The 24,837-nt window shown below is 52.9% G+C and overlaps 2 protein-coding genes across 3 annotated transcripts in view; one reads left to right on the top strand and one right to left on the bottom strand.

Moving 5' to 3' along the window:
* The first annotated feature begins 1,798 nt into the window (after window positions 1–1,798).
* On the top strand, window positions 1,799–10,322 carry MCAM (melanoma cell adhesion molecule). Of its 2 annotated transcripts, XM_072354856.1 has the most exons (15): window positions 1,799–1,957; window positions 5,101–5,228; window positions 5,299–5,518; window positions 5,597–5,667; window positions 5,751–5,838; window positions 5,949–6,128; window positions 6,209–6,336; window positions 6,419–6,581; window positions 6,662–6,783; window positions 6,891–7,029; window positions 7,118–7,239; window positions 7,322–7,457; window positions 7,948–8,089; window positions 8,424–8,541; window positions 9,167–10,322. In XM_072354856.1, the coding sequence occupies exons 1-15, from the start codon at window positions 1,855–1,857 to the stop codon at window positions 9,194–9,196; spliced, it is 1,890 nt and encodes a 629-aa protein (XP_072210957.1). In that variant the 5' UTR covers window positions 1,799–1,854; the 3' UTR covers window positions 9,197–10,322. The 2 variants fall into 2 exon arrangements, with proteins under 2 accessions (XP_072210957.1, XP_072210958.1); XM_072354857.1 differs by lacking the exon at window positions 8,424–8,541 and having other exon boundaries at window positions 9,167–9,334.
* Window positions 10,323–11,344: 1,022 nt separating this feature from the next.
* The window catches only part of CBL (Cbl proto-oncogene), a 32,905-nt gene continuing 19,412 nt past the window's right edge, over window positions 11,345–24,837 (bottom strand). Inside the window, exons 7-16 of the mRNA XM_072354945.1 lie at window positions 24,521–24,608; window positions 24,000–24,131; window positions 23,388–23,591; window positions 22,134–22,265; window positions 20,696–21,073; window positions 19,569–19,663; window positions 18,896–19,051; window positions 18,611–18,714; window positions 17,922–18,104; window positions 11,345–15,946 (exon numbers count right to left, since the gene is read on the bottom strand). Of these exons, the coding sequence (XP_072211046.1) occupies window positions 15,666–15,946; window positions 17,922–18,104; window positions 18,611–18,714; window positions 18,896–19,051; window positions 19,569–19,663; window positions 20,696–21,073; window positions 22,134–22,265; window positions 23,388–23,591; window positions 24,000–24,131; window positions 24,521–24,608 (1,753 nt within the window). The 3' untranslated portion in view covers window positions 11,345–15,665. The remainder of the gene's footprint in view (window positions 15,947–17,921; window positions 18,105–18,610; window positions 18,715–18,895; window positions 19,052–19,568; window positions 19,664–20,695; window positions 21,074–22,133; window positions 22,266–23,387; window positions 23,592–23,999; window positions 24,132–24,520; window positions 24,609–24,837) is intronic.

The raw sequence follows: 24,837 nt of genomic DNA, 5'->3' as shown, positions 1-24,837 counted from the left end.
ATTATCCCCAGAACCACGAGGTTGGTTGGGAAACAACAACCACCACCATAGGAAAAAGTTCTCTTCAAAGCAAAGCGCCCCCCAAACCAGGAGGCACACAGAGGCTGCTGTAGGCTGGCACCTGCAGCCAGGCTGTTTTCTCATGGGACCAACGTTGCCCTTTTCCCAAGGGCTGGGAGTTTTCATTTTGCTTTGTATTTAACGCGGAATAAAGGCTCGCAGTGGAACTGAAGGCACAGCAGCGTGGCAGCCAGGCTCTCCCACTTGTTTGTTTGCAGCTCTGGGTGCTCTCTCTGCCCTCGCTGGGTGGCATTGGGGTTCATTCAACTCTGCTTCGTACAAAACAAGCAGAGCACGGGGCTGTGCTGCAGCATTTGGGGAGAGGAAAGCATCCAGGGATCCCCAGCCCTGGGCACCTATGTGAGCATCCCCATGATGCACCCATAGAGGAGTGAGTGAGGCTCTGCTCCATGCACTTGTTCCTGGAGGGCCGCCCCTCCGCACAGCAGCGCCAGACCAGGAGCCTTATCACTGCCCAGCACTGCCATTTTAAGCAACTAATCTCGCCGGGAAAGAATTTAATCATTTCCGATGAATCATCGAGTCCATTTGGCTAGGAAAGGGTATTTTGTGGGGGGGGGGGAGCTGCTCCGGCACTCAGCCAAGGCAGGAGGGGGCAAGGCGAGGGCTGGTGTGGGGCATTGCTGGGGCTGGGGAGTGAGAATGGGGATGCTGAGGGGACTGATGGCAGGGAGAGGGGCTGGGTGGGGTGGGCAGAGGTGTGCAGCCCCCAGGGTCCGTGTTTCAGAAGCAAAGCACAGGGGTGCAGAGCTGGGGGAGGGCACACTGCCTGCAGCAGGATAAGGGTCAGCAAGCTTTGGGTGCAGATGGGGAGAGGGCAGGAGGGGCTTCGAGGGAGCTTTGGTGCTCACAGCATAGATGTGATAGAGAATGGGGACACTGAGGCACAGGAGGGTTGCAGCGGGGAGTGGGGGCTGCTCTGCTCTTCGGGCTTGCACCGGGAATGGGTCTCAGTGGGGTTGCGTTGGGGACGGCTGATTTCCCCTGGATAATAGCAGCCTTGTCCGCCCCACCGCCCCCGGGCCGGCCCCCAGCCAGCCCTCTGCCCCGGCCGTGCAAACCTCGGCTCTTCCACAGCCGCCCCATTCAGCAGCTGCGCGGGGGTTGGGGGGCAGCTTTGTGCCATGGGGCCCCTCCGTGGGGCTTTGCTATAGGGACGGGACGCGGGCTGGCAGCGAGCATCCCTGCCGGTACGGAGAGCGGGGTCTGGGGGCAAAGCCACAAAGATGGGGGTCTGTATGGGCTGTCCGCTCCGCAGCCCAAGTAACGACAAAAGCTGTTTCGTTCTCCCGCTGCTCCCGAGCCCCTCTCCGTGGCTTCAAGGTGAGCCGGCTGCTTTATGGGGCTGCTTTATGGGGCTGCTCGTCTGGACGCGGACTGAGCCCCACTCTGCTATTCCCGAAGAACGGCAGCCCGGTCGCACCCCGCCCCCCCCCCAACCCCCGAGGGGTTCCCACCTCCAGCGCCTGCCTGTCTGCTCCCAACAACCTGAGCAAGCCCAGGCAGGGCGGGCGGGGCGGCAGGAATGAGCCGCAAAGGAACCCGGCTCCGGAACCGAACCGAACCGAACCGAATCGGCATCGGGGTGGGGCGGTGGGAGGGGGAAAGAGGGGAGAGGAGCTCGGCGCCGCGCGACCGCTGGGGGGGGATAAGGGGCCGCGGGCGGGGGGCAGCAGCACCGCGCCTTCCTCCTCCCCGCCTTCTCCTCCTCCTCCTCCTGACGTCAGGCAGCGGGTCCCGCTCAGTCGCGAACGGGCGGCGGCGGCAGCGGGCATGGCTGGGGGGCGGCGGGCGGCCCCGAGCTGCGGTTGGGGCTGGAGGGGCGGCTGGGGCTGCTGGGGCTGCTGCCCTTTCTTGTGCCTCTTGCTGTGCTGCGGTAAGTGGGGCTGGGGGGTCGGTAGGGGGGCAGGGAAGGATCTGGAGGCACCTGCGGGGCTGTTTGCGGGGTGTGGCACCGGGAGCACCTGGGGGGGAGGAAGGGGGGAATCGGAGCGTGTCGGCTCTTTGGGGAGGTGCGGGATGCAGCCCGACTTGGGGTGGGACGAGGGGCGCTTCGCTGTTGGGATGCGGTTGGTTTGTAGGGTGTCCGCGGGGTGTGGCTGCTCTTGGGGTGCGTTTGGCTTTCAGGGTGAGACGCGGCGTGCAGCCGCTTTTTGGGGTGCAGCCGCTTATTGCAGCAGGGCGCTGAGTGCATCAGCTTTGGGGTGCAGCGTGGAATGCGTCTGCTTTTGGGTGCCGGGTCCTCTTTGGGGTGCAGTCCTCTATGAGACGGGAGATCGCAGGGCGCAGTTGCTTTAGTGCTGGGATATGGTGCTCTCAGGGTGCGGGGCTTGAATAGGGAGCCCCTTCCCCACCACTCCCCTCTCCCCGTCCCTGGGATGTGGCCAGACCCCGCTCCTGCGGTTGGGCTTTGTGGGGCTGGGGGCTGTGCTGCGCCCCCTCCCCAAATGGACCTGAAGGGCCCCATGGGCCGTTCCCCACTCTCGGGCTGAGTGCAGACAGCCGGGGGGAGCTGACGCCCTTCGGGCACCGCCTGGCCAGAGTCCAGGAATGCTAAAACCGTGATGCGGGGGAGCGGGATGGGAGCAGCCCCCCCCCCTTCCCCGAGCCCGTCCCCGCCCTGCACGTCCCCAGGCTCCGCTTCAGGAGTGGATGTGTGTGTGTGTGTGTGTGTGTGTGTGTGTGTGCAGAGCTGGGACTGCCCTGTGTTGTCCCTGGGGCCGCTTTGCAGCCCCCTAAAGCAGCACAGGGCAAGGGATGCCCGCTGTATCCCCGGTGGCCGTGGGCAGGTGGCTGTGCCTGCACGTGTGTCCAGTGTGCACGGGGTGCCTCGGTCAAGCAGTTAGGAAGCATCCACCCCTTTCCTTCTAAGGAGTTTTTCCCCAGGCTCCGTGTTTCTCTTGGCTTTTTACACTCTTTCTTTTTTTATCCTCTTTCCAGTTTGTTTTCCCCCCTGGTTTATGGGCTGTGCTTCCTGCCCCACACCGTGCCCTCCCCATACCAGGGGTCCCCACGCCTCAGCCCTGCCTGCCTGCAGCACAGCACGGGGGTAACCCTGCCCTGATTGAGGCCTGGGTGATGCAGGAGAGCAAAGAGCTGAGCTCCCAACCCGTGCTGGGATCCCCTTCCTCGCAGCACACGTGTCGAGTGAAGCACCCATTGGTTGGCAGCACCGTGGTGTTGGCGAGCAGAGCCGCTGTGAAGGGCTTGATGCTTCCCAGAAGCTTGAGGGGCTGCAGCCAAAGCCGTTCCCAGGCGGGCTGGTGGCTTGCTGTGCACCCTCAAGTTGGGGTATATGCAGTGGGGCTGTTGGAGAGGGGAGTGTGAGATTTGCCATTCCCATTGCACACAGCTGGGGGGTTTGGGATGGCAGCAGAGCATTGGCTCCATCACCATCCCCAGCAGAGCACAGAGCTGGCAGCAGCTGCTCCCCCCCAAGAGGGAAGCAGAACCCCACTGCATCCCCCCACCACCATGCCCTTCTGCTCCGTGTGCTGCCTGCACACCTCGGCTCTGCACAAGGCTGCTGGAGGGGCCGTGCTGCTCCCCACCCCCTTCCTCTGCTCTAAAAGCAAATCTTTGTTCTTGCAGAGCGTTGGCTGCAGGCCGGCTGTCCGCCAGCCAGATGGAAAGGCACGGGGGCTCTCCTCCCTTCCCCTCTCACTTGCTGCAGGCGGCCCCTCCGCATCTCGAGGTCTCCCTTTGGAGTTATGCCAGCCTCTCAGGGCTCACTGTTACGGGCTGGAGCTCAGCTCTGCAGCCCGTGCATGGTCAATAGTTCTCCAGCCTTGCCCCGGTGCCCATTGCTGGGTTGAGGGGGCTGCCCTTGTGTCCCCATGCAGCAGTGCCTGAGGTGTCACCAGCTGCTCCCTATAGCCTGGCGCCTGGCTGAGCCCTTCACCCCGGGTATCCAGCCTGTCCTGGAGGAGGTGGGGAGCAGGGAGAGGTGGGGAGGGGGCTGCAGTCTCCCTGTTCGCCTCTTCAAGGGCAACGAATGGGCAGGAGGGGTTCCTGCTGCCAGTCCCGGATGCCAGCCATTCCCCAGCTCTGAGTTCATGGTTTCGGCTGCTTGGCGGCCAGGATGGGGGCTGTCATGCTGAGTGGGTGAGCTCTGTGAGCTGCAGCTTTCCTGCCACGGCGTTGCCTCTGCCTGGGGCTGGGGAGCAGAGCCTGGCATGCCCAGGTCTGTGGGTGCCCGGCTGTGCCAGGTGTCTCCGGTTCTGCACTCAGTGCAGTTTCCTGACCCCAATGCATCCTTTATCTCTGGGGCTTTCACCTGTTTTTCCAACTCCTCCTTTTCCTGCACGCTGTTTTGCTTGTCCCTCTGCTTAGTGCCAGCTGTGCTATGTGCCTATGGAAGGGGTGAGGGGCAGGAGTGGGCTGCTGCGGTGTCCCAGTTGTGTTGGTGGTGTGAGCCAGCACCTTGGCTGTGGCAGGAAGGGCTCCTGACTGCATTATGGGGCCGTGCCACTGTGTGCCCACTTCACACAGAGAGCGTTTTATGGGCACGGCGTTACCCTTTGAAGCTGCTGCCCGTGTGAGGCTGTCACCAAGCAGTGCTATCAGGTGGCTGTTGACACAGCTGCCTCCCTGCAGCCCTCTTATCTCCCCCTTCCCATACGTGAGCTGGGCGGTGGGTACTGCACTGCTGGACCTATTCTTGGGCTCCCCATTGCCATCCTATCCTGGGGGACTGCATGGGGCATGCACAGCTCATGGTGTGCCAGCCATGCCATGACACAGCTCTGCTCTACGCTGTGCCCAGCTGGGGCTGCTCAGCCTCAGTGCAGGGCAGCTCTGCTCCGGGCCCTGGATCGATAGCCATTACCTTGGAGCACAGCCAGGTGCTCCATTAGTACTGCAGGCCCCCGTGCTGCAAGCAGGGATATAACAAGGAGCTCACCTTGGGTATGTTGCAGGGAGGGTGCTTGGGTTGCTGGCTCTTGGGGTGGAGACCTGGGGTGAACCCTGGCCCTGCTGTGCTGGGGACGTGGTGTGAGGTTGCCGTTCCTCCCCCAGGTGCAGCTGGCAGGTTGGAGGTCCACATGCCAGCAGTGCTGGAAGTGGAGATCGGGAGCACAGCCAGACTGGAGTGCAGCTTCTCCATCCCTGGGAACGTCTCCTTCACCTCCATGGAGTGGTTCTATGTGAGTGCTCTTGGGGTTGGGTGGCCGAACTGGGGCTGTCCCTGAGGTTCTACATCAGGCTGGTCCCCAGGTCAACCATGGTCACTCCAATCGGGTGAGGCTGTGCGTCATCACCGCCAGCGGGGCACGGATAGATGAAACGGAGTACAGCGAGAGGCTGTCGGTGGGGGAGGACAAGGCTCTGTCCATCAGCAAGGTGACAAGGCACGACAACGCCAGGACCTTCATCTGCCGGGTTGGAGCAGATGGCCAGGGTGTGGGGGAGAACCGCACCGAGCTCTACACCTACAGTGAGTGATAGGGTGGCCACGGTGTGGGGCTGGGGGTCCTGTCCTGTTCCTCCTAATGCGTGGGGTGGCTTCTTCCAGAGATCCCCGCTCCCCCTGAGATCATACCCAACTCGGCCGGCATCCCCACGCAGAACAGCGACATGTCGCAGGTGAGGAGAGGTCCCCAATTCCCCATCCCCATAGGGGCACCCCCAGGGCTGTGCCGTGCCCATGGTGCTCCCTGCTGCTGCAGATTGCTCAGTGCACAAGCGAGAACAGCTTCCCGTCCCCCAACATCACCTGGTACAAGAACGGGGAGCCGCTGCTGCAGGAGGAGGACAGTGAGTCGGGGTGGGGATGGGGATGGAGAACCGCGTCCCTCCATCAGAGGGATGGGATACCCGTGCCCTCCATGCTTGCGGGCTGGGAACAGCAGCTGCGTCTCCTGCAGAGACAAAGATCCTGACCACGTTGGTCCGCCAGTCGAATGGGCTGTACACGGTGGTCAGCACGCTGTTCAGCAAGGTGACAAGGGAGGACCGCCGGTCCCTCTTCCACTGCACTGTGCACTACTGGCTGCGGGGACAGATGCGCACCAAGGACTCTCCGCGGGTGAACGTCACTGTGTTCTGTGAGTTGGGGGCCAGGGGCTGTTCCCAGTGCTGTGCTTTGGGGACCCGCACCCACCCTGCCTGCTCCTTCCTCCCACAGACCCCACGGAGCACGTGGAGCTGCGCGTGGTGACCAACTCGGGGACGGTGAAGGAAGGGGATGATGTGAAGTTGGTGTGTGATGCTGATGGGAATCCGGCACCTGTCTTCAGCTTCTTCAAGAGAGAGGTAAAGGGGGGCGGGGGGCGGTCAGGTCCCTCTCCCTTAGCATCCCAGGATGGAGGGGCTGAGGGTTGTGCTGTCCCCACAGCTGGAGGACAGCTGGCAGGATGTGTCCGCGCTGGCTGACACCAACAATGGGGTGCTGATGCTGCAAGATGTTAACAAGAGCAGCAGCGGGCTGTACAGGTGCCAGACGCTGGACTTGGATGATATGACCCAGCATGAAGGGGATGCGGAGCTGATGGTGAACTGTAAGGCTGGGGACACTGCACCCTGCGGGTGGTACCGCATCCCTCTGCTCACACTGCCCCGCTCCCCATCCCTCTCCTAGTCATCGAAGGGGTCCAGGTGAAGATGGAGCCATCCTCACCCCTTCAGGAAGGGGACAGCGTGAGGCTGAGCTGCAATGCCCACAGCCCCGTGGCCCTGGACTACCAATGGAGGGATGCAAGGGTGAGCAATGCTCGGGTATTGGCCTTCTGGGGTGCCCTTTGGGGCCCATTCCTGCCATGGAGTGTGGGAGGTGCTGACCCTCAGCCCTGGGTTTCCCTCTCCAACAGGGCAGGAAGGTGGCGGAAGGCAACCAGCTCCTCCTGAGCAACCTCACCTTTGAGACCTCCAGTAACTTCAGCTGCAAAGTGCAGGCTCACAGTGTTCCAGGGCTGGAGAAGAGCAAACAGGTGGCTGTGGCTGTGCAGGGTAAGGATGGACATGGGTTGAGCACCACGCTGCTTCCATCAGCCCCATCCCATGGGGAGATGCAGACACTCACTGTCTCTCCCTGCAGGGAAGCCCCGCATTGTGGCCATCAGCTCCCCGCTGTACGTGAAGCAGGATGAAGTGATCAACCTGACCTGCAAGGCCATCGCCTTCCCCCGGCCCTCCGTCCATTGGAGCATCAACGGGACGGTGAGGGATGGGTGGGGGCTGTGGGTGGCTCTGGGGATGGGGGCTGTGTGTGGGTGCTGAGCCCTGTGCTTTCCCATATCAGACCCACGAGTACATGGAGAACCAGCACATTGCCAGCAACCTGACGGTGCGTGTGAACCACGACCTGCTGCGGGAAGGAGCCAAGTGCCGGGTGTCCAACGCGCTGGGGGTCAGCGAGAAGCACATCCAGCTGCTGGGTGAGCCCCATCTGCCCCCAGTTCTGCTCTGGCTGCTCTGTGCCACTAGGAGTCGTGCTGCTGTCTGGCCTGGGGAGGGAGCCTCCTGCATCTGCTGCTGCTTTCCCTGTTCAAACAAGGAATGAGGCTCTGTCTCCACCTGCAGGGGTGAAAGTGCTGTTTGGTCTCATTCTCCTGCTCAGCAAGGCCAGCAAGCTTCCTGCAGGGCAAGGCTGCAAAGGGATGGCTGGGAGCTGGCTGCCCAGGGAGGTGCTGGTATCACCATCCCCAGAGCTCTAAAAGGACTGTGGAGATGTGGCACTTGGAGACAGGGTTGGGGTTGGACTTGGTGGTGTTGGAGGTCTTTTCTACCCTTCATGGTTCTATTGTTTCCATGTGTCCTGCAGACAGCAGGTGGTTGCTTTGCTGGGGAAGGAGCTCCTTTTCTTACCCCCTGGGAGCACAGGCAATGTGATGCACGCTCACCCCCCTCTTCTCCTCTCCTATCTAGATCAAAAGACATCAGAGAGCAAAGGCATCATCATCGTGGCCATCATCATCTGCATCCTTGTGGTGGCCGTGCTGGGCTCCATCATTTACTTCCTGCACAAGAAAGGCAAGATCTCATGTGGCCGCAGCGGCAAACAGGACATGTAAGCACCGCCGTCCTCGGGGCAGAGCTGCTTTGCCATCACCACCGCTTCCCATCCCATCCCACCTCACCCTGCCCAGCATGCCAGTCTGGGCCGCTTCCAGCTTCCCGCGTTGAGGAAGGAGCAGAGCTTTAGAGCAGCCAAAGGGACCCATCCCCAGGGATGGGCTGTACAGCCCAGGGCTTCCCCCCAGCTGGAGCATCGTCCCCAGCCATCCCCTGCCCCACGGCATCCCGCGAGGTGGAGCCTGGGGGCTCGGTTTGCCTCTCTCCCCCCAGCCACGTGCCCTTGGCTATGGCAAAGATGTCTCAAAGTTGTCACCTCCCTCCCTTAGCACAAAGCCAGAGGCACGTAAAGACAAGAATGTAGTTGAAGTTAAGTCAGATAAACTTTCCGAAGAGGCGGGGCTCCTGCAGGGTGCCAACGGAGACAAGAGGTCGGCTGCTGACCAGGTAGGACCGAGCATCGTGAGCTGGGGCCAAGGGCTGTGCTGCAGCTGAGCAGCAGCCAGAAGCGCTCCAGGTAACGCTTTCCTCCTCCTGCAGCCTCTCCCCACCTTGCATGGGCCTCCATCATCCATCAGCAGCGCTCGAGGAGGGGCTGGGAGGGAAGGGAGGGGATGATGTGCTGCTTTGAGGATACGCAGGGCTGCTCTGCCAGCTCTGCTCCGTGCCAGCCCTGGCGCTTCAGGAAACAGCTGCCTGGCTGTGCGCCGTGCAGGCTGCTCCTGGGGCTGCCCCAGGGATGCTGGGGAAGCGGCTGCACAACCAGCCCTGGCAGAACTCAGCCCATTGCAGGCTGAGATGGCTCTCCCAGGGCTGAGAGCCCCCAGTGCCCATGCCAGGCTGTCACCGTGCCAGAGCTGGGCTCTGTGCGCTCATCCCATATTGCAGCACTGAGCAGGCTGCACTCCTGTTAGCCTTAGATTAGAATGGCTCCAGCCCCTCCTGATGCCAGCACAGCTCGCTGCTCACTGCCCTGGGAATGGCACACGCTCCTGTTCTTACCCCCACCTGTTTTGTTTTACTAACTAACTGCTTTCCTTTCTCCCCCCCCCCCCTCCTTTCTCTTCTGAAGAGCGAGAAATACATCGATCTGAGAAACTAAGAGAAGGGCGATACTCCTAAGTGCTTTCTTCCTTCGATCCTTTCCTGCTCTTGGATGGCCTTATCCCACCCTGCCCCACACCTGGGGGGCACAAGCCAGAGGCAGCGACCCCCCCCCCGACAGCTCACAGCGGGCTGGCGGGTTGTGGGCTCAGCAGCAGACTTCGCTTACTGCTACGGAGAAGCCAACAGCAATACTCACATCCCCACTCGGCTCTTACCTACCATGATGGAAGGGTTTGGAGGCTTTTCTTCTTCCTTTTTCCTTTCGTGTTTTTTTTTTTGTAATGGAAACCTGTTCTGTACGTGTGTGAGGAGGTTTTGGGTGCATTTTGGTTCCGAAAAGCTGATGGGACTTTGCTTTTGCAGCAGGATGCCCCAGGCAGCGTATATAGGCACAGGGGGGGCGTGCAGCTGGGAGGGGAAGGGCTCTGTTAGGGGATATGGGGGAGGGCTGTGTTGAGCCCTTAGTGTAGGGCCGGGCTTTGCTCTCAGCCGGGTGCCAGAGCTTTGAGCTCCCCAGGTTTGGGGCTGTGGATAAAGGGGGAGGGAGGTGAGATGGCGGCAGTGGGGCTGAGTCTGGGTGTGAGCAGAAGGAATGCGAGGGCAGAGCCAGGCAGCGACGGCTCAGGGTTGGATTTGTTGTTTATCCCTTTCTCTTCCCTTCCCTTTTCTCTTCCTTCCCCCCTTATGACACTTGCCTTACAATAGATTAACCCAGGGAAAACTACTTCATTTCTTCCTCCCGCCTCCTTCCCCCACACAAGGCAGCAGGACAAGCAGATCCCTTCCCCCCCCCATCCCCAGCCCTTCCTCTTTGCCTCCTCTTCCCCCCCACCCCTGCATTGCAGCAGGTCCTCAGGTCACTGGGAGGAGGGACAGCTGCCATCCCCCCCCCTTTCCCTTTACTCCACTCAACCTCCAGAGCTGCACTCGTGAGCTGCAAGTGTTGTCGAAACAGATGCTTCAGTTTATATATATATATATATATATATATTTCTGTTGGATGGTGTGTGTACATTTCCAGTTCTTTGTTTTTTTTTTGTCTGATAATTGCGAGGTTTGTTTTGGTTTTTTTTTATATATATATATATATATGTGAGAATAAAGTACCGGGTTCAACACTTGGTGGTGGCTTTATTCCTTAGTGGGGTTGGTGGGGGGGTGATGCTCTGCTTTGTTCTATGGGGTTCCCAGTGCTGGTAATGGATCCGTACCCACTCAATAGCAACTGCTACATCCATTCTCCATTGAATCCATTGAGCGTGGTCCTCATTTGACCTCTGTGTCCTCGTTTGACCCTAATTAACCTCATTTGACCTTTAGGACCACTTGTTATATGGGATTTGACCTCACTTGACCTTTGTGTCCTCATTTGACCTCTGTGTCCTCGTTTGACCCCAATTAACCTCATTTGACCTTCAGGACCACTTATTCTATGTGATTTGACCTTTCTTGACCTCTGTGACCTCATTTGACCTCTGTGACCTCATTTGACCTTCGTGTCCTCATTTGACCCCAATTAACCTCGTTTGACCTTTCAGTCCACTTATTCTATGTGATTTGACCTCACCTGACCTTTGTGCCCTCATTTGACCTCTACGTCCTCATTTGACCTTTGTGTCCCCGTTTGACCCCAATGAACCTTATTTGACCTTTAGGGCCACTTATTTTATGTGCTTTGACTTCATGTGAGCTCATCTGCTCCCTGTTATCTTCATTTAACCCCCATGTCCCCACATGGGCAACCCTTGGCCCATCAGTGCATCACAGCCCCATCAGTGCATCACAGCATGGCACAGCCCAGTCCCTCCATCCAACCTTGTTGGACCCCACACTCTCTCATGTCTCCATCCCACAACACACAGCTCAGGGCAGGCAGAGTTTTAAGTGCATCTTTGCCTCTGTACAAGCCTCCAGGCCCAATAGGGTTCATTAGACATGATGCATTCATTAGACCTCATAATGACACTAGATATGTTGTACGATGCAGGTGTACCCATCACCTCTGATGTCTCTATATAATCTGCATTCCACAACAGTGTAAGAGATACATAAACTGGATGTAGCAAGTGTAAGAACAGATCAGCATCTACTGTGATAGACCAATGGACCTGATGAGAGGTAGATAGTTACAATACGATATGCTCTATCAATAGACTTAATAGCTTTAATGCCCCATCCCAGCCTGCATTGATCTGCCCGGCCCCACAGAACCAACCCAACTCATCCCATCTGCTACAACAAAAGGAAATTTTATTTAAAAATAAAACTTTTGTTTCGTTTTTCTTCTTCTCTCTTTTGTTTTTTTTTTTACCGACACGGGTGAATGAAATCCCAAAGAAGCTTCTTTAGTGGGCAGCGCACGAGAAATGGCAACAAATTAATAAATAACATTAGTATAACCTCTAAACATTAACGACGCCTTTGCAAACAAAACGAGGACTTTAAAACCAAGTGAACCTTAAAAGCTCAGCTACTCTCTGTAAGAATATTTACCTTCTGTTTTTTCCTTATTCTTTACAGATCTGAAAGGATTAAATACTGCTATTATATTTTATATTAATGACACTATTATACTTTTTATTTTTTAAATATTTTTTGTGTGTGTTGTGTGTGAAAATCTCGACGTTTTTAACACTGATATTATACAAATGGGGATTTGCCATTCGACTGCTCCTCCCCCCCCTTTATTCCCCTCTCATTTCCAATGTGGCACCTTGAGAAGGAAGTGCCCTGGGAGTTGCATTTTGTAATTGCTCGACTGGCAAACAAATAAACAACCAACCCACTGAACAACAACCACGTGCAGGAAGGACCCTGCCTCGGGATTGGCTACAGTAATGCAGTGAGCCTCATGCAGGGAGCAGCACGCTTGTTCTCCCTGTGGAAGGCTCAGCAAAGGGTGAGCAGCAGAGCCCGTATGCAGAAAGCAGGGCTGCTGGGAGGCTGCACACCTAAGCCTGCAGCTTATGCAGGGACGGGCAGAGCAGGCAGAGCAGGGCAGTGCTGCAGCCAAGCTCTAGCACACTCCTGACAGGATATGTCTCATTGCAGGATCCCGTTCAGCTGTGGTGGCATCCAACTCACCAAGTCAGTGGGGCAGACAGACGATGCGTGCTGCTTTCCTGCTGCTCCCACACTGTGCCCCAGCCCTCGTTGCACAAAGGTTTTTCTGCTTGCTTTGTGTCCTGGCTTGGCAGGTCGGGGGGGGCAGGAAAAGCAGTAATTTTTTATCGTGAGCAGAACTATTTTGTCACATGCAAAACCAGTCCTGTTCCTCCAATTCTACCACCTTCACACCGAGCTCAGTGCAGCACCAGTGCAGGCAAGTCATGGTTAGTAACAGGTAGAGTAGGAAACCTCCACAGCTGAAATGCTACAAAACACAGTGTTGTAAATGACAACTGCCCACCTCTCTCGTCCCTCCTTCTCACACCTTTTAATGGAATCTCAAAGGCAGCACAGGGCAATTCCTTTCCACAGAGGGATCCCCAGATCCAGCCCGGTGACACAGCATTCCCTTAAGAAAGGCACAAGACATTTGGGTTTCTCTTGTTAAAGTAGCATCACAGAGTGAACTTCTTAAGAATAAAGGAGGTGAAGGGAAAGAAAGAGAAAATAGCATCAGGCTCACCTTTCTGAAAGAAAAACAGTAAGAAAAATACACTGTACACAGTGCCTGGGTGGACTTCACAGAGCACAGCCATAAAACACAGGCAGGACTCTGCTGCACTTCAGTGGTGCAAGCAAACACACATCTAAGGAAGAAAAGCCAAGGCTTAAGTTTCTTAACTCAGTTGGAGACACGAACAGTGCACAGAAAGGACACATGCAGAAAGATTAGTGATACATGCCACAAAGATTGCTCTCTCTAATCTCTAATACCTGGAACAACATCCCTTGGCACACACAGCCCCAGAGACAGGCCTGCATAAAGCTCTGCTAGGTGTGGGTTGCTCAGCATCATGGCCAGCCTGGAACCAAGGGCTAGCAGGGGATGGGGCATCACTACTCCAATGGCACACGCTGTGCAGGTCAAGAGTTAAGGCTTTCCAGCTGGCTGCACTTGGTTCCTAGCAGCCCTGGCAGCAGCAGCCCTGCCTGCATGCCGAAGCCTCACGCCACACTTGAGCACACTTAGGCTGAGTTTACACAGCAAGGCAGAACTGAAGTGGCTCCAACACCAACACGGAGTGAGTGGCAGCACTGGAGAGGAGGGAAATACAGAGCAGTGCTCCCTCACAACACGTTCTTTTATGTGGGTCTCCAGGAGAAAGCCAGAAAATAACACCCAAGCAGTAGGACTGGATGGTCAGGCTCACAACTGCAACGTGCAGATGGGCAGCGAGAGCACCCAGGGTTTCCCAAGTGCCTGCTCAGCAGTGATGGTGCTACCCAAGAACTGCCAGGCATCACTGAGCACAGTGAGAGCAGGGCTGTGTCAGGGCACTGCTGACTGCTGCACCTGTGGGCACAGGAGAGGGAGCAGCTCTGCTTCCCCAAGCACAGCATGCACAGACATCAGCCTCCCTGCCAGGCCAGACCCTGCTCTTGGCTGCCTGACCTCTCTGCAGCACTGCAGAGTACGTTGCTGGCTGACAGCAATCTCAGCAGCATGCTGCATTTGCAATTTCAGCCCCAGCCCCAAAATAGCAACAGCAGCGATGGCCTTAAGCGTTGCACTTAAGAGATCTCCTTACAGCTTCAGAGAAATACAGAAAGGAGGGGAGTGAGGTGGGACAGCTCATGCTTTTAAACTACGTGGACCCCACATGATCAATTTACAAAGCTGTAGATTTAGAGAAATACCAACACTCCACACAGAACAGACATTTGATGCTTAGTTTCCTATGCTAACACTGGTCAAGTCCCCTCTGCAAACTGCAAGCTGCTTCGCTCAGATCTGGAAGCAGCAACCAGATCCTTTAAAAGCTTCAACTGCATCCAACAGCCGCCAGCTCTCTAGCAATATTTCACGTCGTAACCCTTTGCCCGGTGACTGCTGCTGCCCTCTCAGTGATGCAAGCAATGCAGGACATGCTGTGCAAGGCGAGCAGCCCTTTGGTGTGCACAGAGCACCGTTCATCCAGCAGGCTGTGACCTGCGGATCCCTACTCCATTTAAATCCCCTCCAGAGGAACTACGCTTCTCACACTCCAGGCAAATTATGCACAGTTAAGTAGCTGAGTATGCAAGTCAGGTTTCTGTGAAGTAACTGCCCAGTTCTGACTTGTAAAGCTCAGTGTGATTGTTTTACAAATGCAGAGGTTTCCCAGATCTGCTTCAACACAAGCTCTGGCAATTCCTTGGAGTAAGGGCAGTGCAAAGAGCCCCCGTGTTGTTTGGATAGCCATGCAGAGAAACTGCTGCGTTTATTTTACTGCAAAGCAGGTAAGATACCAACAAATACATCAGCTGCATCTACCAATCCCACACGACAGCCTGGCACAAAGACAACTGGCTCCCAAGAAAGCTGTCTGAAGGAGACAATGGAATGTGCGTGAAGGCCACGAGTCTGTGACAGCCACCATGCAGGTAAGATAAATAAAACATCATATTAACCAGGTGCAACATTCCTAGAGGAAGAGTGCGTGGGAGCGCCTGGTGATGCTGCTTAAGCCCGACAGGGCTGCAATTGGAGCACCGAAAGCACGAAAGGCTCGAGGCTACAAAAGGAACAGCAGCAGCCAGTTCTCTGCTCTCGGCTCAGCTTCTTCCCACCTCTCCAAAACATGCAGAGCTTTCAGCACATCTTGCTCCCTGGAATCTGGTGCTGCCAGCACAGCTGGCACGAGGACACTTAGAACAGAAATCCAGCTCCAAGATCCCAAACGCCTGGCAGATGCTGGTCAGGCTATCTCCAAGCAGAAAAGGACAATTCAAATCATAAGCAATAAATGCTACTGTTACAGGTAAGAAGGAAACGCCGTGGCAAACAGGAAGCAATCAAGCGATTTCTTCCAAGGTCTCCTATTTATTCCCAGCAGAAAGTGACCTCTCAACTGCTCTGAAAAGCCTGAGCCAGATACACAGCAGCAAACAGGACCAAACCTAGTACCATGAACCACAGGACACACTACACCGACCCGGAGACTTTGTTTCTCAGAGCACTCACTTAGAATTCACAGCACAACACACTCCCCCCCCAGCCTCCAGGGCATCAGCTCTGGGATCCCTCCTAATGAAACCTTCCTCTACCGACACCCTGGAAATAAATCTGTTCTCTCAAACACGAGGTAGGGGTAAAGGACTCCAAGACACACACTCTATAAAACACCATTCCGCTCCATTCCGTTTCACTGCTTTGAAATCTGGAACCACAAAAACCTGATAACTGATTCTCTTAAGAGGCAGGGCTGACCTCCGCATGAAGTCTCTAAAGGAACCCCCTTCCCCTTTGGTGCGTAGCCGGGCTACGGCTGCCCAGGCAGTTGGTCCACAGAAGCTCTAGGTGTGGAGGTAATGTGCTATGTGGCCACGTGTGCAGGGGAGGAAATGGAAACAAACTCACGGAGAATATTCTTGGCCATTTCAATATTGTTATGTGCAATGACCAGAGCTTTCTGAATGTCCTGATATGAGTAGCCTTGGCTCATGAGGTTCTCAATCTCACTGGAGAGCTGCAGTGATGTCCCGGTGCTGCTGCTGGCTGCTCCTGGCTGGCAGCTCCCTGCTTTGCGCTCAGAATTGATTCTCCGTGGCAGCGGCTTCGGGGGCCTTTCTGGAACTTGAGAGCCATCCGAAAAACCTGGAAGGAGAAATAAAGGCACATGACTCTTGCTCGGAACACAGAATGACATCAGACTGATAAGTGGCACTTAAACACAGCACCGAAGCTGGTGTTGCTTTCTCCAGTCAGCCCATCGTCCCACGCAGCGTCACAGATCAGATCAGCTTCCCCCGTTGTGTGCAAAAGCAGCCACAGGGATTCATTATTTGATGGGTACATCGGGCTCATTTATTACATTAAAACTGAAGAAAAATTTGGCCACGGGGGTATGCATCCACGTAAGCAGAGCTCAGGCATCAGCCTTAGAGTGAGACAGAGTCCTGCTGTGATAAAACGGCACAGGGAATGCACAACAGACTGCACCAAACCTACTTTGCAAGTGATGAATAGACATCACCTTAAAGAAAGCTGAACTTGCCTTCCAGAATAACTCCTCGAGGTTCTTTAACAGCTGAACTTGTGTAGAGCACACAGATCTGTAAGGCTAAGAACGCCCACACAATCCCTCTTTAGGAGTGGGCAGAGATGAAGCCGTCATTGTGGAGCTTTTCTAACAGACTCTGACCAAAAGCACTAAGATAAAGGAAACAAATTCACCGAGGCTTCCTCACCAACCACAATGCAGTTCATCTCCCTGATCCTCGCAGTACGAGCTTCTTACTCATAAAAAGCTTTTTGTACATTGGAGAGAAAGGACTACCCGCTTCTCTCCCCCAAACTGGCTTTTGAAATAGCTGTTCCAGCTCGAGCTGGTTCCAATTTCAGGCACCGTGGGTCAATTTCAAAGGGCGGCTACCAGCTCAGCTTTGTTGGTAAATGATTAAGAAACTAAATTGTAGATCACAATGCATGAGAACATCAATCTGCCAGAATGCATCCCAAAGAAGTCAGGCTTGCTTAGCACCAGGCTTCAGCAGCAGCCAATACCCAACAATTCAGACAGTGGCAGATGCTTCCCACAGCACTAACATCAGCATTTTTCACGAGCAGATCTCCCACCACTACAAAGCAGAACAACAGCACTATCATTTCAGGGCTGTATAAACAAGGAAGGGTCAATGATTAAGCTCAGTCGTTCATCTGGGAGTAGCATGTGAGCTCCCTTTGCACTTCTTCTCCCTGCCAGCCATATTCTACAGACACAGTGACAAAGGCAGGGAGCAGGGAGGTGTGACAACAGCTAATACATGTATCTGAACTAATAAACTCTGAGCTGAGCTGAAGAAGTGAAAGCTCCAAAAAAGGGAGCTAATGAAGCAGGTGAATAGAAGACTCACTGGGACAAGCAGCCTTGGGTACGGGAAGCTCAAGGAACAAGAAACTCACTCCTCTTACTTGGAAAATGGCCAGAGTTAAGCAGTGCTGAAGCCCAGAGCACCCCAACAGGAAGTGTCAAAGCTTCCTTTTGCGCTGCAGGGCAGTCATAGGGACGAAGCCAAGCATTATTCACAAATGCTCCTGGAGAGATGAGGCTTTGGTTTCCCCTTGGTGAACGTGTCTCACAGTCAGGAGGACAAGATGTCCCCTGGTTTTAGTTTGGGGACAAAAAGCTGATCTTGCTGAGCCACTAAGTCCTCACTCAAAGACACTGAAAGCATCAAGCAGTCCTCTTGTGCCATCTGCTGGCAACCACCAGCTTGGAGCCAGGCAGAAGCCAGGCCAGCCATCCCATCTGTGAGCAGCAGTGCTAAAGTTGTGCTTCATGCCCTAGTACAAAATAGAATCCTATAGGACAGTGGCTTAAGGATATCCTTCGGGCTGAGAATAGGTTTTGCTAACTGTGATTTAATGATGATTTGCTAGCTCAGTGATTTAAATGAGCGAGGTGGAGCATTCCGAGTCGTAAATCAAACTGAGCAATTAAGGACCAGAGTAATTCTGCTCCGTAAAGCTGATTTTACAGCCTGCACACAAAGCCTTGAGTCAGTGACAGAAGTTTCAAGCACAGAAAGCCATCAGTACAAGAACATCCAGAATACAGCTGTTCTCAAACCTGTTACTGGGTCATTTTCCAAAGACATTCGGCTGAAGGCAGGTGTGGCATTGGAGATATCAGACAGTGTGCGACGAGCAATAGCAACTGGTAGTGGTGGTTTGGGGATATCATAGCCGTCCTCTTCATTTTCTGACTCCTCAGGGCCGTTGCTGGCAGTGGCTGCTGCCAGATCCCCTTCATCTGGAACAAGAGGCGCAGTCTGAGCTCTGGGGCCAAACAGAGACTCTGGCTCTCAAGGCAGACTCTGTTCCCGTGTCCACAAACACTGACAGGACACAGAACTAAAGCTCTGCTGCCAAGAACCCATATTCAATGGAAGCTCTTTCCAGAAGGTAGTATGGGATGAAAAATATTTACCATATATGTGGGCTGACAACTGCTGCAGCTGCCTACAGCAGCTAAGCCCAGAAAACAAAGTCTTCAAAACAGCAATTCTGTTCAACGACTGCTGGATAATTTTACAGTACATTCCAGCTATGCTTCTCCCCAGCATCCCCACACGCAATCTGCAGTGCACAGATACAAATGCTTCCATATACATCACGGCTATTTTAATAGGAAAAGCAAGTAACATTCAGCACAAGAAGCTAAATGTTATTGCAGCTGGTACTGGGGTCAATCTATTGCATCCTGGTTTCTCAGCTGTTTGGTTTTGGTGGGGTTTTTTTCTTAGCACACCCACTCACCAGAAGCGTTGACGGTCTCAAAAGCAGAGGGCACTGCTTGGGAGTGAATGTTGTACATTGCTTCATACATGCAGCCATCCGCCTGCCGGTCACACTCCAGAACTCTGAGGGAGAGAACACACATTCTGCAAGTGAGCAGCAGCCACATTTCATTTCTAGTTCACTCTGCTGAGTGTCACCAGGGAAATGCAGCTAACGGAGAAGGCAAAACCTCCACCCTACTAAACAAATACGCTTCCCCAGAGCAGAGAGGAGGAAGCACAGCACGTGCAAACAGAATCTCACCGCAAACTCTGAGTCATTTCCAAAGGCATTTTGATCTCTGGTTTTTGTACAGCAGGACCTGGAGGCACCACTGGCAGAGAGGAGGGTGACATGTATTCAGTGTCTTCGTCGCTTTCAGACTGTTCCCCAGGAGGCAGTTTTGGTACGGGCAGTGGTCTGAAAGCAGAATAAACAGGATATAAACACCAGGAAAAAATAAACATTTACACTAGATCTAATTAATATCAACGTGTCCTTTCAAAGGCAGAGCTGAAGGAACAAGCAGTCACGTTCCATTAACACTGTCTAGAGAAATAATCTGGCTTTTTGGTATTCTCTGCAGCCCAGCTGCAAAGTCTCACTGACACAAGGTCATTATGCAAAAAGCAGTTGACAGCACATCATACATCACCTGCTTTGCAACGTGCATTTATAAAGGCCAACTCAGAAGGAAATTTATGAGAGAGCTAGTGGCAACTGTAGCCTCTTTCCTACTGCCACAGCCAAAGGTGAGCACTCAGCCCCAAACCTCTGGATGCTGATTTCATCTCCTTTCTCTTGCTTGTGTGTTTTGAAGAATCCATCATCACAGAATGAAACTAAGACTGGACAGAGTTATGTCAGACTCTCCCTCTGCCACCAGCACACAGAGACCTACAATTACCTTTCTGTAACTTGCAAGCAAACAGCATACCTGGCAGCTAAGGAGTAGATAGCATTGGCAGACGAGGAGGGTTTAATTTTGGGATGCTCACATTCTGAGGTTGCTGGTGGACCAGTGTTCAAGTTCTGAAAGGAAAAATGCCAACCCAGGAATTAGAAATGCCAGGTCTACCAACGCAGTTGTGAAGCTGTCAGCCAGCCACCCAACATGCCCTCCTGGGGAATGAAACACCTTCATTTATCCAAAAACATTCGCTGACACTTTAGAAATTCAGCAGTTCTGTGTTAGTTTTCCCTTCCTGGGAAGCACAAGAAGAGTTTTTCTCCTCCAGCCAACTGCCTGTTTACACAAGAACCAAAGGAACTCTTATCTTTGAGACTCCAATGACTTTGTCATACTCAGCTGAAATTGACCCAAAGGCCAAACTGTTAATAAGGGAAAAGAGCAAAAGGATGTAGAGAAGCATATATACAAACAGTGACAGAATCACAGACCACAGAATCACCGAGGTTGGAAAAGACCTCCAAGATCAAGTAGTTCAATCAAGTGCAACAGAATGACAGCTGCACTGGTGTCAATTTCTTAGACAATCTGGCTAAAAAATGTACTCGTTTCTGTTTCTATTTTTCAAGAAAGATGGAGATTTTAAAAGGAAAAAGTAAGCAAATTGAATCAAAGGAAGCCAAACTGCCTCAGGTTTCTCTTAGAGGGCAGTATGTTGGACCACCAAGTTACATACCATGACATTATTAACAGTAACAGACCCAAACGTAACTCAGATTTTACTCTGTTAATCATTGCTGCTGTGTGCAGGTTTTACACGATTGAAATCTGACATGTGTGAATTACACTTTTTCAGCATACCAATGCAAAACAGCCTCGGTGTTTCAAAATCCAAATGTGGACAGGGTTTGTGACACCAAGGCTCAGGACTGCTGAAAGGTAACTGTGCATGGCAGGCTGAGATTTCAGCCCTGCTCCCGAGAGGCAGGAAAGCACATCCCTAAGAAGTCCTCTGACTGTTCTCCCTTGCCTGGCAATCACCAGCTCCTTTCCGCCTCTCCCTTGGCACAGGAACGCCCTGTTCTGATGCATATGAGACAAGGGCATGACTCAGTTCCCCACAATCTGCCTTCACCTCCACTAGATCCACTCACCACTGGGTTGTCCAGGCTGAGCGTGCTCCCAAGCCGATGGCTTTCAGGCCTGGAATCCATCTGAGAGGGCAAGGAGAAAGGAAGCGAGTGCCTGTTTGACAGTTCTCTCCCAGGCCAGTGGTCACCGGGGCTGTGAGCTACAGATGGGGCTTTTGGAATCGGCCTGGAGGGCCAGGGATCCCCCTGACGGTTGGAGGGCACAGGGGGTGGTTTGTCCCTTGTAGGACAGTCTGCTGGTGTGCAGGGCAGGGGCCGCCTCTGAGGTCGAGCATCGGCTCCAATGGAATGCGGTCTATCCGGAGGCGGCGGCGGAGGGAGATCTCGGAGCGTGGGTGGGATGGGCAGAGGCTTGTCTTTGTGAAGGGTACCAGGAGCAGCCTGGAAGGCAGAGGAATGTGAAAACATTGCTTAGCAAAGGTAGTTCAGCTATAAAACAGAAAAAAATTGGGGGCGGGCGGCAGAAGGGCTGGTTTTCTTTCATTTTTTTTGTTGTTTGTTGACATGAAATTAACTCAATGGATGTGCAATAATGCCAAGTTAACCCTCCAGTGACACCTTCTCTACAAGCTTGAGAAGACAACACAGTATGACTACATGCTGCTACAAGAGCTGGGCACCGAACACACCGGGTCATCTTTCTTGAAGGAAAAAACACTCTCGAGGCAGTATTGGATTGGATTCCAAACAAAGGACACTCATCATTTCAAAGAACCTCAGCTGCAGCCTATTTACAGCTGTCATTCAGCAGTCAGCATGTCACATAAATGCTTATTTTCTTCTGTCCGGACTTTCGACTTGATCACCCAAACCAGCTGAAGAGCTGCTGCTGAATCTCAGCAGCCAATGAACGAATGTCAACAAGACCACACTGCTGCCTTCTGCTCATCTATCACAGGAACAGCCAGTCTCACCCAGTCACACACATTTCATTCCATTCTTACTTCTCCATCAGTGGAAAAGTCTGGGAAGAGATGAAAAACTGGGACAGGCTTGTGACACCTTTCTACATCTAGCTGCTAGCTAGAGCAAAATACAGGTCAGTAAATGCAGCTCCAAGGGCCACAGGCAGCAGTGACTGGGGCTGAAAATCAGTAAAGGCAATGATGATCACTTGGTCGTTCACCCTAAGTGATCAAGCGCTTCAGGATAGGACCATCTTCCTTCTGTCAACTGTTTGGATGAGTGAGAAGAAAGACAGGTTTTCTAAATAGGAAATAGAGACTCTCCAGGAACAGACTCCAGAAGGAAGCATTTACTTTCAGCAGAGACTAAGCTCTTGTGGGGAACAGAAGAGCTCTTGTGGCCTGACAGAAAGAATACAAAGCCTTGTGTGTAAGCACTTAGGGATGGCACAGAGAACACACAGCATTCAGCAGAATGCTCTCCTTCTCATCTGCCCCACCAAATCACACCTGAAAAGGCAATTAGTGTGCTTTACCTTTGAAGAGGTGCTGGGGCTGGAAGCCCCAGGTGGATTGGACACTCGCTGCTGCAGAAGATCCAGCCGTGGTGGCACAGGAGGAAGGGTGGCTTGTGGAGCTACTGAGAACGGGGAAGGAGGACGCTCGACCTGAAAGAGAAGATTGGGAAAATCAAAGAATGACAAAACCCAGCAGAACTCTTTTCTAGAGAGGCTTTCAAGCTCTGTGACTTTTATAGGCTTCGGCATCACGACTGGTAACAGATGATTATATTAACAACCATGCATTAGTAAATTAAGGTAATTTCACAGCACAACAGCATTTGACTTGCAGCAAACAACCACAAATGCAAGCTTAGCAGGGGCACAATAAAAGACAAGCTGTTTTGCTGCTCACTGAGCCCTGAGCAGCAGCAGCAAGCTTGCTTGCTTTTCAACACAAGAGGGCACGATCTGCTGCAAAACCTCCTTATCGCTGCAGGCGCTGCTGTGCAAGTTGCCTCAACTACAGTGTCATGGCTGTTGCAGCAATCATTAGTGTGCACCAAAACATCCACTTTTGTCCCCAGAAAGCTGCTTTTTTTTTTACCTAACGGAACAGTGCCTCTTCTCCTCTGTTTGTTTTGTGAGCAAGGTTAGTGCTTGGTAACCCTGAGAATCTTTAGACATGTTTGAACTCACTAATGCTAACAAATATGGAATACTAGCCTGCTGCAAACCGCAACAGGATGTCACATCAAGGAAACTGTGCTTTGCTTCCCCAACCTATGTATACAAAAACAATCCCCAGGAATACAGTTTACAGGATCTCACAGGGTAGAGGCTAAAGAGAAATCTGACCATAGGTTAACAGTGTAGAGCAGGAAAAGCAGCTTCTTTTAATGGATTCAACTATGGAAAATGAGCCAAGTTTAAAACCACCTTCCAGTGAAGCAAAACAATGCTTCCAAACTGCAGATGTGCAAGAGCAGCAATACGCATTGAGAAAAGAATGGTGAGAGAACCATAAAGCATCCTTGCCCTGCACACATATCCTGGAAGGAAGGCGCACTAATGGCAGAGAGCTATCAGACCTTTATTATACAGTTTTATCAGACACCACGTAAAAAGATGAGAGTCAAACTGTCCTACTCAGCAAAACACCCTGCCCTCTAACCTGTTAGTCATCATGACCTTGGGAAGACTGTGTCTGGTTGGTTGCAGTGATCACTGCACCAAATGGACCAACTTTTGCTGATATGAGGGAATTCAAGCACACGGAGGCGACCTTACTTTGGTACCAGCGAGTTCCTTCATCATGAAGAGGGAATCATCAGCTCTGTCATCGTCATCGTCATCATAGTTGGGTGAGGGAGTTCCTTCTGCACCTTGCCGTGACAATCCTCCTCCTCCTCTGGGGTCGAATGGATCTACAACAATTGGCTCCGTGCCTTTGATTTCACAGCGGCAAAAAGGACAACCCTGGCCTTCTGATTCCTTCAGGGCAGAGGAGAGATCTGTTACAACCACCATTAAGATGCAGAAATTAAATGCATGGTTAATACACAGGCAGGTTGAAGCCTGCTTTTTGGCAGGTACAGAGAGGAAGAGAGAAATGCAAACTGTGCTAGAAATGGGGAGTACAAAAACAACTTTTTAGCAAGTCTTTGCACTTCTTGGCTCTATACTGAGATAGAGCATTGCACGTCTTGGCTATATATTGAGATAGAGCATCTGAGCAGCTTCTCCCTGCTAGCAGGGAAAGCTAGCACTGATGTTTCTGAACTAGGAGCATATGTCCCCTCATCTTCATACCTGAAGGAAACAGAACAGGAGGACACACTGTGTTTCTGTTGTAAAGCAATTAGTTGCACTCAGGGAGACAAACAAGAGGCAACACCTCACCTGCCATGCAGTGAGACAGGACGTGCACATCAGATGGCCACATGGCTCAATCTTCACATCCTTGTCGTTTTCAGCGCATATTTTACACAGCTGGAAGGTGGAGCCCATCTCACAGTACAATTCGTATTGTTCCTTGGAGAAAAGATGGACAGACGTTGTTGACATTGTAAAACAATGTGCAGGATTTATCGTAGCTACAAGAAATCCAACACAAAACAGGCACAAAAGAAACAGATTGCTCTGAAGAAAGAGGACTTTGGGTTTTCCCAGATTTTCATTCAGGTGTGTTAAGAACAGCCTGGGAATGCAGGGCTTGAGGGTGCAGGTATGTTGGATAGCACAGAAGGATCCATCTGTTGCAGAACATACTAAAGAAGTAATTTAAAGTCTGTGAGCAGAAAGCTTTACAATCTCTCTGCCCAGCCCTACCTTTTAAAGAGTTCTGCAGCTCCTACAAGATAAAACAGAGCAGCCTGAAAAGCAAACCTTTAGGATACTGAGCATGAAAGCAATTCACTCACCTGCGTAACTTTAATGTGGTCCTGAGGTGTGGGCTCACACAAGCCAGTCAAGTCAGGGTTCTGATTCCGGCCATCGGGAAATAAATAACTGTAAGCAGTTGAAGAAAAACAATATCTCACTCTATATGTACATATACACACATACACATAAGGTTTCTTTTCAGGGTGGGGGAGGAAAGGAGGAATGAGGGTGAGAACAAAGGGGTGGGAATTCAAGGTAGTGTGAATTCAAAAGAAGTTTTGCAAGAACTTCCTTATCAGACAGAAAACAAACATGCCATTCTTTACTGCAGAAAGAAGCTTGTTTTCCTTCCTGG

Source organism: Excalfactoria chinensis, chromosome 21, assembly GCF_039878825.1.
Source record: "Excalfactoria chinensis isolate bCotChi1 chromosome 21, bCotChi1.hap2, whole genome shotgun sequence".
NCBI lineage: Eukaryota > Metazoa > Chordata > Aves > Galliformes > Phasianidae > Excalfactoria > Excalfactoria chinensis.
Note: the sequence above shows the minus strand (reverse complement) of the source record. Positions and strands in the feature narration are given on the sequence as shown.

What these genes read in the sequence shown, in the direction of transcription:
- MCAM (XM_072354856.1), top strand. Translation starts at nt 1,855, where the DNA reads ATGGCTGGGGGGCGGCGGGCGGCCCCGAGCTGCGGTTGGGGCTGGAGG. An exon ending in CACCGAGCTCTACACCTACA is followed by an intron (nt 5,519 to 5,596) that starts GTGAGTGATAGG and finishes GGCTTCTTCCAG; the next exon opens with AGATCCCCGCTCCCCCTGAG. An exon ending in TCAGCTTCTTCAAGAGAGAG is followed by an intron (nt 6,337 to 6,418) that starts GTAAAGGGGGGC and finishes CTGTCCCCACAG; the next exon opens with CTGGAGGACAGCTGGCAGGA.